The sequence below is a fragment of the Topomyia yanbarensis genome, chromosome 2, assembly GCF_030247195.1.
Source record: "Topomyia yanbarensis strain Yona2022 chromosome 2, ASM3024719v1, whole genome shotgun sequence".
Lineage (NCBI taxonomy): Eukaryota > Metazoa > Arthropoda > Insecta > Diptera > Culicidae > Topomyia > Topomyia yanbarensis.
This window is the reverse complement of record NC_080671.1, coordinates 304,107,615-304,120,902: the sequence shown is the minus strand read 5'-3', so window position 1 is coordinate 304,120,902 and position 13,288 is coordinate 304,107,615. Positions and strand designations below refer to the sequence as shown.

Genomic DNA, 13,288 nt, shown 5'->3' with positions numbered 1-13,288 from the left:
TGACATTTCGGATTGTCATAGGAAAACGAAAGTCGCTGCTGCTGCTACTCGTTTTCGTAGAATCGAGAGAGGATGGGAAATCGCCTTTATTGTTTTATTTTTTCATGCATTTAGGCGAAAGAAGCAAGGAAAAGACGAAGATGAATTTTATGAATTTCGTCGTTCATTGAATAGATATGAGAATTTTAGGCTCTGGTTAATACTGCAGAAAAGTTTCGATAGTATTGAAAGCCTAGTCTTTTGTTAACGACGTTGATTGTGAGAATTAATATAATTCTAATATCTTCGTGGTCAAATTTCAAAATTCCCAGAGTATTCCAGGTTTTTCCAGGAAAAATTTTATGCCCTGAGACATCCCGGTTTCCCAGGGAGCAGACACCATGAATGTTTTTCATCATGGCCACGATTCCATCAAATCCTTGCTTAGTTAAATAAGCCACACACCAGAAGTCTTTGCACCAGATCTCAAACAGATGTATGTGCGCATTAATGATATCGACAAGTAGATACAGAACACGTAGCATTTTTTCGGCGAATTTTCTCTCGTAGCATTTTGTCACAATATCTCCCCTCGTAAAACAAATAGATACAGTGTTCTGTATCTACTCATCGACATCATGAGTCATAACTACTATCGGGTATTACGTCTCCTTTGAACTATCCGGCGTCGCACCAAGTAAAAACGAAAATGCTACTAAATTAGGTGTTCGGACATATTAGGTCTGTTCCAGTACCAGGAGAAACTGGAAGTACTCCGGAGAAAATCATTCCTGTACTCTCTTCTTCTCTTTTTTCTTCTTCTGGTACCAAACCGGACTAAAAAGGAGCAAAAATTTTTTGCTCCTGTTTACTCCGGAGTGACTTCCGTGTACTGGAACAAACCTATTGTTATTGTTATTTATCAGTGTGCAATCGGGCTGTCTTAACAAGCTATTTCTGCCACGACTACGACTGCGCGCCCGGCTTCCCATGAGTGTTTTGGCGGCTCAGAGGCTGTCCTTCTATGTTGCTCAGGGATACATTGCTCCTATACACATCCATGCATACAGGCATACATACGGGCTTACATTCATACATACATACAAACTATTTGGCACAAGTTTAGAGCGTGTAACGTCGTGTCATCTAGTCTGTCATCCTATGGAAAATCATCTTACCATCGTCTTGGGGTCAACGTCATATTGGCAAATTTCGCATTGAATCCGCTTCTCCTTTTTGTCACAGTCACGTCACCTAGTGACTAGAAGGAAATTTTGTTCTAGTCACCAAGTGACGTGACTGTGAGAATAGGCCCCATTATCTACTATACGATATGGGGCCCTATTCTCACAGTCACGTCACCTAGTGACTAGAACAAAATTTCCTTCTAGTCACTAGGTGACGTGACTGTGAGAATAGGGCCCATGATGGCCGGAAGGATAGATAAGCAACCCAAGCTCCCTAATTAGGTGTTCGGACATATATAACTGAATCCCATATTTTTATACGGACTTGTATTGTTCAAGTATGTAACATTAGGTATGTTTTTTTATAATTCAAATAAATAATTTTCCGACGTCGCACAATTACTATACTCGTTTGTTCTAGCTTCGTGGGGATTTCAATAGTTTACAAAAATCGGTTACTTATTCCAATAACCACACGCATAATGAAAAGTAGTTCGCACAGCAGAATTATTGTCCGAAAATTACTGCAAGCTAGGACAAAACAGGTAGTTGACTAGTCGGAAGGTCGGTTCTAGTTGGGACGATTCGGTTTCGTAATACTGCCTGCTCAAAATAATTTATTTGAAGTACTACTGCGCGTTAAATTGGTCAGATTCTTGCGCTATTCGACCGAAGAACACTAAAATCATAAATATTCGTTTATCGGACTTAGCTGGGTACGAGTAAAATTTACGAAATAAAGATAACCGTAACGTTTTTCTACTTTGCTTTCTTTTCCGAGCACAGGTAGAAGACAGGAATAAACATTTACTTGATTCTGTCGCAGATAGCGTTAGTGTACTCCGAGCACTTGGCTTTACCGCCAAGATCGCCGGTCAAATATTTAGCCTCCTTAATCGTTTCGAAGCAAGCATTTTGAATCTTATCGGCATGCTGATTCAACTCCATGTGCCTCAACATCATTACGGCCGAGAGTAGCAGGGCGGTCGGATTTGCCAGATCCTTTCCGGCAATATCTGGTGCGGTACCGTGAACTGACTCGAACAGTGCTCCGTTTAGGCCCATGTTGCCGGAAGGAGTTAGACCCAATCCGCCGACCAAACCGGCACACATATCAGACAGAATGTCACCGTATAAATTTGGCATAACCTGTAATGAGAAAACGTCGAAACGTTATTTTTTATGCCTTTATTAGATCTTTCAATTATTACGGCACCATTTCATACAATTTAACCGAATTAATCGGGAGAGGACGGTTCGAAATAGCTGATTAATGCAGTGAATAAAAAGCGAACAAAGTAAAGCTCTCATATACTGCCCATAATCGCAAGTTAGTCCGATATTCTATGGGATTCCCTATCTACATTGGACTTACTTGTGATTATAGGCAGTATAGATACCTGATGTTCTAAACATCAAATATATATGGTAATCTGCCCTTATTACAAGTAGCTTCAAAAATGTGTCGAATTTATTGGTGTTGATCGAAAATCTTCGACTTTACTTGTGTAATGCCCCAATAAAGGATTGAATTGGTGCTGTTCATACATGTAGAGAAAAGAAATCGGCTTTTACTTACCAGAACGTCAAACTTGCTCGGATCCTGCACCATGTTCAGGCATACCGTATCAAGGTATTTTTCTTCAAACTTGATTTCCGGATATTTTTTGGACATCTCACGGCAGCACCGAAGGAACAAACCGTCAGACATACGCATAATGTTAGCCTTGTGCACAACAGTGACCTTCTTCCGGTTGTTGTCCTTGGCATATTTGAAAGCATACTCGGCTACCCTAGTAGAGGCTTCCTCTGTGATCAGTTTGATACTCTGCACCACACCATCAACGATTTCGTGCTCAATGCCGGAGTACTCGCCTTCGGTGTTTTCACGAATAGTCACAACATTAACGTCATCGTACAAAGTTTTGTACCTGTAGAATGTCCGGTGAACTTATGAACAAAATGAATAGATTTGATGTTCTGCTTACCCTTCTAAACTCCTGCAGGGACGTACATTAGCGTACAGGTTGAATTCCTTTCGGAGAGCTAAATTTAAGGACCGATGACCTTTGCCTACCGGTGTCATTAGTGGTCCCTTTAAGCCGACTTTGTTGCGATTCACCGAATCTATGGCACCTTGTGGAATACCGAACATTCCGTCTGGATTCTGGAAGAAGATAGGAATAATTGGCTGCACTTCATAATCGTTCAATAAGTTAGCTCTTACCCTGACCGGAGTGACATCTACTGCCTCCCATTCGATGGGCACACTCGCGACCTGGAAAATTTTTTGAACCGCTTCGGATATCTCCGGACCAATTCCATCACCAGGAATCAACGTAACCTTTTTGACACCGGAAGCGTAGCCACGTTGTCCAAACGGCGTACAAGCCTAACAATGAGCGAGAAAAAAGGTAACGTGAGTAGTTTACAAGGCGTATTTTTTCTGCTTAGCTAATGAAATGGTTACGTAATGAAAGGTCGTTTCAACGAATGAAGATATTTGACAGAGCAGATCTCACGGATTCGTACTATCAAACTAGCATTGTTGGTAAGCGTAGTTATTTGTAGTATTTCACAAAACATTTACTTGGACAATTGGCTCGTTTTCAGTACCCAATAATTTGGATGGGGACGAGGTTATGTAAATTTTGACCCAATTGTCCTTCACTTTTTTTGAAAAACTATTCCAATGATTTGGAAGGAAATTGCCAAACTAGAATTAAAAACAAAACACATGAAATACAAAAATATAACAATATTATTAATGGAGCCGTTTATAGAAGGTACATACAAAATATACGACCGAAATTGCGTGCAAAATCTTTAGAACACAGAACTTCAAGCAATCCTAAAGTTCTTGTGATATTCAATTTTAGAATCACTGCTGTAAACTGTTTCCTTACAATTTTCTTGATAAAATGTGCTGCCATGATGTGCCCTCTTTTTTCCACTAGTAAACGTGATGAAACTTCGCAAAAATTCTTAAAGTGCGATCCGGAGTTCTGACGGAGAGAGACTGAATGTGCACAGCAAAGGATTCGAAAAGTGCGAAAAACAAAATAAGCAAGCTTCAAAAATACTGTCAGTGAGATCTGTCATAACATGCTGCAGCGTGTTTCACTATCTTGCGGAGCTGGCAGATGATTTTGATCTGAATCCTCGTGATTAACCCTTTCATGCCCAACATTTTTCTCGTGGATGTAGGGTTTCAAACTTAATTTCCTTGAAAACGGTGGGTCAAGAACAACGAAAAGCCTTTTTTCATAAAGATAGGTGCTTCTCTTGCAGTACTAGAAGCTGCTCAATTTTTATCTTCCAATGCTCAATACAATTCTCCTAGAATATTTAGAATAGTCCAATTGCGTGGAAAATGTAGCCAAAGACATGCATGAAAAATTAATTTCCCGTCGTCAACGTAAACTGTTCCTGGCAGCACTGCTCCATCGGAATCTAACCCAGTAAAGTTCAGCCGGAAATGAACCGGAATTCTGGCTGGTTCCAGTTCGTATTCCGGCTCCAGTGACACAACCGATTCTAACTAGAATCGGTTGTGTCACTGGAGCCGGAGTACGAACTGGAACCAGCCAGAATTCCGGTTCATTTCCGGCTGAGCTTTACTGGGAATCAGACTAATTACAATAACTTCAGTTCTAGAGCTGGTCCTTGAAACGTTTAATACTCAAATGAAAGGCAATATTTATTAGCCTTACTTGTTTTTGTGAGCAAATTTTGCCTTAATCAAAAGTTATAGCTGTTTAAAAACGTTGTTGTCCACAAACAACATGGGCATGAATGGGTTAAAAATCTGCATTTGTCTGTATTCAATGAAGAAGAGGAATCTTGATAATTATGAAAGTTTGAAGTATTGTGCATTATAAATTCGAACTTCTCTGCTAAATAAATGGTTGAATGTAAAAAGTGTTATGGATCACCTAACACTAATATCAAAGATAAACTCAAGATTACTAGGTCCCATACAAACCATTAACAAAAGATGGTTCAGCAACCGTGAATCGGTGAACTCAATAATAGTATGATTTTGCTGTCCCCTCGTTAATAGGCGTCGATAATTTTTAGAACGCGTCGACAAAATGCTATGGTTACGAATCAAATCAAAGTTGCAGACAATCTTGTTGTGCAAGAAACATGTAATCTATACGGACAGTAAAATATATTACAGGCTATGTTTACAACTAAAGGCCTATTTGCAGAGCATATATGGACGAAATTATTGAAGATAACTCGTCCGTTTCTAACAGTTTGTATCCTAAGCAGGTGATTATCGTAACAATTCCAACTAAGAAAATTTGCAGGTTATCATCGACTTGACTCTACCGACTTTCGTTGCTGAATCTGACGTAAAATATATCAATTGTTAGTCAGCAGACTAATTCACTAATTTAGTTATCAATAGCAAAAAGTTATATTACTTCATATATCACCTAATTTTCGAACTTTGAAAACCTCAAGGTTTGTTTGTTTTTCTGCCGAAAATTTTCTTGTTATGTTCGTAATAATTCATTGTCATAGATACGACGCAAAGATCGACGTTGTTTCCTTTTCGCAAGGCTTCGCTTCAGTTCATTATTGAACTGTCACTCTGACGGTGAACCGGGCGCATCGAGGGGTCGCATTTGGATGGTACATGGGAAACATCGGACCACTCTATCTTGAGTTTATCTTTGCTAATATATAGATGAATAGGTTAACGAAAACTGCTAAGAGGGGTGTTCTAAAAACGTTTTCAATTGAAATATCAAAAAAAACCTGTATTATGTATTGAAAATCTGTTTTAAATCTGTATTCAGTATCAGGTCTGTACCTTACCTGTGCCTAAAAATCTGTATAATACAGATTAATATGTATAAACGGCAGCTCTGCTATCTTGTTGAAGTTTGCGAAAGTTCTTCCCAGTAAAGTTCAGAAGGAAATAAACCGGAATTCTGGCTGGTTTATGTTCGTATTCCGGCTCGTGACACAACCGATTCTAACTAGAATCGGTTGCATCACTGGAGCCGGGATACGAACTGGAACTAGCCAGAATTCCGGTTCATTTCCGGCTGAGCTTTACTGGGCAGAGCTAATTAGGGCATGTTCAGGAGCGTTTTATTTTATATGAGTTTCAAAGTAGAACTGGAACTGAAACCCGGTCAAACCATTCGGAATTTGATTCGGAATCCTGAATGGAGTCAGTATGGATTCCAAATCAAATGCAACAACCGATTCTGAGTCGGAATCGGTTGTTGCATTTGATTTGGAATCCATAATGACTCCATTCAGAAATCCGAACCGGTTCCGGAATGAGTTTAACTGGGAACATTCACATGCCCAGCAAAGCGTTTTGTTTCATAATTTTGAACAGTTTTGTTTTAAAATTTAAAACTTATGCGACACCGATCTATTTGTTGCTGATTTTAAAACACGTTTGACCTGTGTTTTAAATACATGCAAAGTTTTCAGCACAGACACTTTGACCCGATTGACTGGGGAAAAATAAATTTGAATGCAGTAACGCTGAAGGCATGGCCAGCCCGGGGACAACTTGACAGCTCCCATATATTGAACTCATAAGCAAATTTTTTGGTGATTTGGTGATGTCATGGCGGCTCGAATGGAGCAAAATTTGAAAAAGGCGCATCCCATTAACTATTTTCCATATCTAAAAAATAAACAATTTAATCATTTCTTTCATCAAATTTATTTCGCTGTTTACATTAGAAACTGTCCTCAGTCCCACATACCTAAACAGAAACATACACTCAAAAAATAAATCACTTTGAATTTACATGAATTGTCACGTGAATAAATATTTTCCATCGTTTAACATACATTAAGTGATTCATATGAACGACATTTGATAAACCTGTAAAATTTATTTGATTCACCCGTAACCTTTAAGTGATGCAACGTTGACCGTCGTAACGTAGTTCACGTGAATTTCCTGTGTGAAAAAAATGGCTGAAACATCAGCCACTGTTTAAATTATTCCGAAATAATACTGACTAAATTATAGATAGAAACGAATTAAACTTTTTATCCGGGGAATACGCGATGACTACCCAAGCAACCAGAAGTTCGGATAATACTTAAAAAGCACAATTTAAAGTTCACATAAAGTTCTTAGCGAACTTTCAAGCTGCTTAAGCTTTAATGGAACTTGAAAGCTGCTTAAGCCGCTATTAGTACACAAAACGTATCGCAAAATTACTTAAAACGGGAAGCTTATGCAGCTCCCTTATACTCACTTTTGGTTGCTTGGGTACTGCCATCTCCGATGGATGATGGCGACACACGGATGTCAAACATGTCGTCAGGAGTTCCCAATAAGTATTTCGTTGGATGAACGATTGTCAACCATAGGCACCGCTAAAAATATCTTCTGGCTATTCGAGTCCGTCATACATGGTAAGTTATTTCCATTATCACAGTTACTGAATCTGATTACTAACGTGTTTATATATTTTCATTTCATATACACAAGGCGAATTGGAAATCGATCTGCCCAACCTTGCATCTCGTGGAGAAATAGCTCCAGTATTGTACGGCCCAAGACGCCGTCAACAGTAAATTGATTCTTGCTCTTCAAAAACAGGATTTGTTACACAAATCTGCTTTATTCTCGAGAGTGTTTTAACACAATTCTGAGGCATACGATTCAAAATTAGGATATTCTATGTTTAGTTATCGCAATTAAGGATTCAAATAAATTGAAAGAAATTGACATTAAAAGATTTTTCTTTTTTAGAATGCAAATTTATTGAAAATACAATCTATGAACGGCTTCAAGTAATTTTCACGTTTGGTTTCATATATTTGTTACGTTTGGTTGCACATAATTACTGCGTTTGGCTTTATGTAGTTGTTATGTCAGGCTTCATGTAATATTTACGTGAATTTCTGTTGCTAATTATCCTTAAAACACGTAACTTTTACCTGATGAATCAGATATTGAAAATGATTTTAATTTACCGGAGCATCCGATAGAACTTACGTGAAAAGTGCGGTGGATGAGATTCAGATATGTTTTCACGTAGAAGAAACGTGATTTATTTATTGAGTGTAGATTCCATTTGGAATTTAAAAAATCCAAAAGAAAATAGATCGATTTTTGGAAATACAAGAAGATGACTTTCAAAATCAAGCGACTACCACTTATATTGGAATTTCCGAAAATCTTCCGAAGCTAATCAGCATCTCCTATGGCATGAAATCATCTGGTAGAGCCGAGTAAAATCGAGGGTCTGCCCCAAAGAGAAGAAGGACGTGTCCCGATAAGAATGAGAAAAGGCAGATTTGACCAACGCAAAACAGATTCAAGATAATCTGCATAAGGTGTATGCATGTGTTTACAATTAAATTATTAGTGGCAAACGCCTTGAGAATCTCAAAAAGGCTGAAATCACTGGTTTCTATATTCAAAACATTGTTTTAATTATTTTCGCTTTAATAACCTCTTTTTTCGGAAAGTGAAGCAGTATTTACGTAAGTAATGTAGATGCTGGCAATTGTAAAACCAAAACTCTCGCTTTACGTATACCTATACCTTATCTGGTATCATCTTGGGGTTTCACGTCATTTGCAGTTTGACAAGACCAAAATTTGACAAGACCATAAAGGGCTCGAGTAAAGTGCAAGAATAATTCTGAAGGGATCCATACACTCAACCAAAATATCACTTACATTTCATATGCAAAAACATGTAAATATTTTCCATAATACTTTTCACATGAATGTTATTATTTTCACACATAATCTGTTCTCTCTTCCGCCCTATAAAAACCAGTATTGATTACAGATATATCTTACGTGAGGTTCAGTTACTTGCCACCGGAATGCCACATATTTTCTATTTGAAACTTATACAGGGTGTTTGGTTCATGGTTAAGAATCTCTCGGGGGGTGATAGACTGCCATATTTGGAGAAAAAATTTGTTCTAGACATACCATCAAATCTCAACCGTTACAGAGTTATCGAACTTTTTGTGTAAAAAACTTATTTGTCTTAAAATACCTCTAACTTTAAAAGTATACTTTGTATTTTAAATGTTTCAGTTCCATTCTAACGGTGAGAAAATTTCCTATTGAATGGTATTCTCATATCTTTCAAGTAATTAGTTTTAATTACCTTTTAGTTGTAAAGTAGTTAAAAGTTAGTGTTTTTGAGGAGGTTTTTGCCAATTTTCTCGAAATAATGAAGTATGATTATAGCAATATCTATTATCCAAAAGTTGGGTTTTTGGACGATTCATAATTTGTTCTTGGACGTCATATTTCTATCTCTTCTCATTTCTTTGTAATTTCATTACTATACTTTTCCTGTAACCGACTTGCAAGTGCTTAAAAGACTCTAATCTAAAAAATATGCTTTATATCGTTATTTACAAGATTTCATTGGAAAGCTGAGAAAATTTCCTATCAGTGTATGTACAAATATCTTTTAGTTAAGTGTACTAAATGATTTTTTACTAACGAAATAACTCAAAATTTTTGTTTGTGGAGAGTTTTTTAATTATTCTAATTATTAATCAACAAAATTTATCGTTACTATTGTTCATTTGATGCCCCTTAATGTTCTCTATAACTTTTTATTTGACACATTGTCTATATCACTTTTCATTTTGCTGCTATTTAATAGTTAACACAGCATGAGCTCGCCACAAATGTAGTGGGTTCGAAATCGTTATTTTTGCATATGAAACGATATGATAAAAACGATTTTGCGTCGAAACCAAAAGAGATAATTGAATGGAGTCAAAGAAAGAACTGTAGAACTTGCTGAGATGCATTATTTCCATGATAATAATGGTGATGTTTATTATTTACTATTTTAAGAAAATTAACGAAAATGCTAATAATAGCACTAACTTTAAACTAATTTACTTTTAAAAGAATACTAAATTCACTTAACTGAAAGGTATTAATACTTTTTCCACTGTAAAATTTTCCTGGCTTTCGAATAAAAAGAAAAAAAGTACAACAAGTGCCATAATTTTTCAATTAGAGCTGGTACTAGTGAAAATGAGATAAAAATATCCATGTTGAATAACCCAAAATCATGAAAATAAGAGAAGGTAAGTGTATCATGTCAAAGAACGAATTAAGCAGCTCACCAAGACTAACAATCTGAATTATTAAAAGGATGAGGTTAACTATTAGGATTTTCAAGAAATGAACGAAAAATCGTTCAAAATTGTTTAATTTTCAATAAATTACTTTGAAAAGGCTACTTAAACTCATTAGCTGAAACATGTGACAGCATCACTCAATGCGAAATTTTCTCACCTTTCGAATGGAACTAAAACATTTAAAATACAAAGTATACTTTTAAAGTTAGAGGTCTTTTAAGACAAATAAGATTTTTACACAAAAAGTTCAATAACTCTGTAACGGTTGAGATTTGATGGTATGTGTAGAACAATTTTTTTCTCCAAATATGACAGTCTATCACCCCCCGAGAGATTCTTAACCATGAACCAAACACCCTGTATACCTTTTATGTGATATTCAGATGATTATTAACTGAATGTATAATAGCAATGGTGTTACGTGAAGTGGGTTTATCTGATATTCATGTGATTGTTAGTTGTTTGTATAATAATATTCAAATGCTTTGGTAGGTAATGTAGCTTGGTTTAATAAATGCGCGGATAATCCTAGTAAAGCTCAGCTGGAAATTGAGCCGGTATTCTGACTGGCTCTAGTTAATAACCGATTTCAGTGACAAAACAATCACTGGAGCCAAGTACTAACTAGAGCCAGCCAGAACTTTAGCAAATTTTCCGGCTGGACTTGCTGGTCTGTGTGGCCATCTTGGAATCTTCAACCTGGAGCAGAGATAGCGGATATATATGTATTTCTAACGTCTTCACATTTAATTAGAAAAATCAAAAGTCCGGGAGTAATGTATTCACCGCCGCACAGTGGCCGGAGGCTGGCCAAAACCTCAAAAAATTATTTTTGAAATATTGATATTTTATATTTTTCCTAAATTTCTCATGTATTGAATGATATACATCCAAAATTTTATGATCATTGGATAAGAACACGATTTTTAACATGAGTTTAAACGTACCAAAGTCCGGATTTTTTAATGATTTTCATTTCCGAAATCACCATTGCTCTGTTCACTTCAAATGCATGTTGCTCTTTTGATTTTGGTCCGATTTTAGCACAACTAGTTTCATTGTGTAGAGGAACGAAAGAACTTTGTTAATGAACAAAAATACATTTGGTAAATTAGTTTGGAACTATGACTTTTTAGTTTAAATATGTTTAAGGTGGTCAGATCCAAAACACTTTTTTCACTAATGTATTCTGTACAAATTTCGGAATCATTTCGGAACGGTCACATAGTATACATTCTATGTGAAATTACCTCTACTTTTCAAATATCATGGTCTCGTTCTGCGCCTAGGTGCGCAAAAAGGTTTAAGGCGATTTTGAAGCTTTGTTGCTGATATGGAGACGCATGGTGTTTTGTGTAAAATAGTTAGACAATCTACAGTAAACCAACACATTATACAATGGATTTAAAGTAGTGTTCTTCTTTTTTTATGATATTGCTGACATTGGTGAACAGTAACGGAAAATCTATCATGAAAACGGGATCATAGTTATAAGAAAGGTTCAATGACACTGTATGGAAAAATGCATTTAATATTTTACGACTTTTGACATCAAAAATGAGCTCAGCACCTCAAAATTAGCTTAAATTGTGATTTTCAGCCAAATTAGGTAACATTTGAGGTTTTGTCCAACTTTTGTTTGAAGAGCCGCCACTGTGCGCCGTGCTGTTTGTTGACGCCATGTTGAATGTGTCTGATTTTTTCACATTGTATGTACCCGTAATAATAATGTGTTTTACACATAACGCTAGAAGTATGTGATGGACACATAATATGTATGTGGGGCACGCTTGAAAGTTATTCATTTTGTATTTGAAATTCATCGGTGATTGTATAAGTTTTATTTGATGCATATGAATCTGATGTGCATAATCGTTTTTAAAATTTAGGTGTTTTTTCACATGAAACGTACGTGATTTTTTGGCTCAGTGTACCAAAACTATTGCAAAATCTTCCGGACAGAATTATTGCAAAAGTCGAACAAAACTCTGGCAGGAGTCGAACAAAATTGTACATTCCTGGTAGCATTCTTGCTGAAACCGAGCACTACCGGTTTGCTTCCAGAACTATAAGCGCACAAATTTTATTTTGCTAAATGTGTAGAAAATCCTACATATATTGTTTATTTTCCCGATCAAAATACTAGAATTCTTGGCGTTCTTAATGAACTTGAAACAAGATGTCGCAGATTCACGAATTGTTAAGCTTGGTGATGCACTTTCATTTGCCAAAATATTTTTCATTTATATTTCATTAATAGCGCCAATGATTTACCGATTAAAAACTTCACACAACAAGAAAACCAAAACATTTTTAGGAAGGAAGAGAGCCGATTGCTAAAAACAACGACTTCCAGCGAAATTTATAATAAAATTTATGTAACTTTGCTGACGATTTCCAATCAGGGATAAATTTATTCTCTAATAATAGTTTTCTTTATCCACATTTTGGAATACGCTTTTTCTAAATGTTGTTCTAGCCGCATTGACGTCGTTCATAACACACGTAACGAAACACGATTTTCTCTTGAAACTTTTTCGCGTCGTTATTCATGGTACTCGTACACAGAAGGCATACTAGCGCCACCATCAAATCGGTGGTACATATATGAAACAAGCACTATCTGTCAACTTGTCCCCGGGCTGTTCCCAGCAGAGCGTTTTGTTTTATAATTTCGAACAGTTTTGTTTCAAAATTTGAAACTGTTATACGACGCCGTTCTATTTGTTGATTTTAAAACACGTTTAGAACTGTGTTTTTAATACATGCAAAGTTTTCAGCACAGACACTTAGGGTGCTTACAGAGTGGCGGCGAGAAGCTGAGCTGGTGCTGGTACTGACATTAGAACGCGAGATGCGAGAAACCTGCCTGCAGCAAAGTAAAGGGATGATGTCAGAGTGAAAGCGGGCAGTCGGCGCCGATCCGCTCGGCTTTCACTCTGACATCACCCATTTGGTTTGCAGCAAGCAGGTTTCTCGCATCTCGCATTCTAA

General features: G+C 36.7%; 1 protein-coding gene across 1 annotated transcript; it reads right to left on the bottom strand.

Annotated features, from left to right (window-relative positions):
• Positions 1-1,476: 1,476 nt before the first annotated feature.
• On the bottom strand, positions 1,477-4,229 carry LOC131683431 (probable isocitrate dehydrogenase [NAD] subunit alpha, mitochondrial). The gene is made up of 5 exons (XM_058965415.1): positions 4,073-4,229; positions 3,394-3,558; positions 3,155-3,333; positions 2,746-3,097; positions 1,477-2,315 (listed from the first exon to the last, which is right to left on the bottom strand). The coding sequence occupies exons 1-5, from the start codon at positions 4,097-4,099 to the stop codon at positions 1,974-1,976; spliced, it is 1,065 nt and encodes a 354-aa protein (XP_058821398.1). The 5' UTR covers positions 4,100-4,229; the 3' UTR covers positions 1,477-1,973.
• Between the last annotated feature and the right edge of the window lie 9,059 nt (positions 4,230-13,288).

Bases quoted from the DNA above. Each gene is read 5' to 3' on its own strand.
- LOC131683431 (XM_058965415.1), bottom strand. From the start codon at position 4,099: ATGGCAGCACATTTTATCAAGAAAATT. The intron at 3,098-3,154 runs GTAAGCAGAACA...GACATTCTACAG, and splicing joins CCCTGCAGGAGTTTAGAAGG to GTACAAAACTTTGTACGATG. The intron at 2,316-2,745 runs GTAAGTAAAAGC...TTCTCATTACAG, and splicing joins CGAGCAAGTTTGACGTTCTG to GTTATGCCAAATTTATACGG.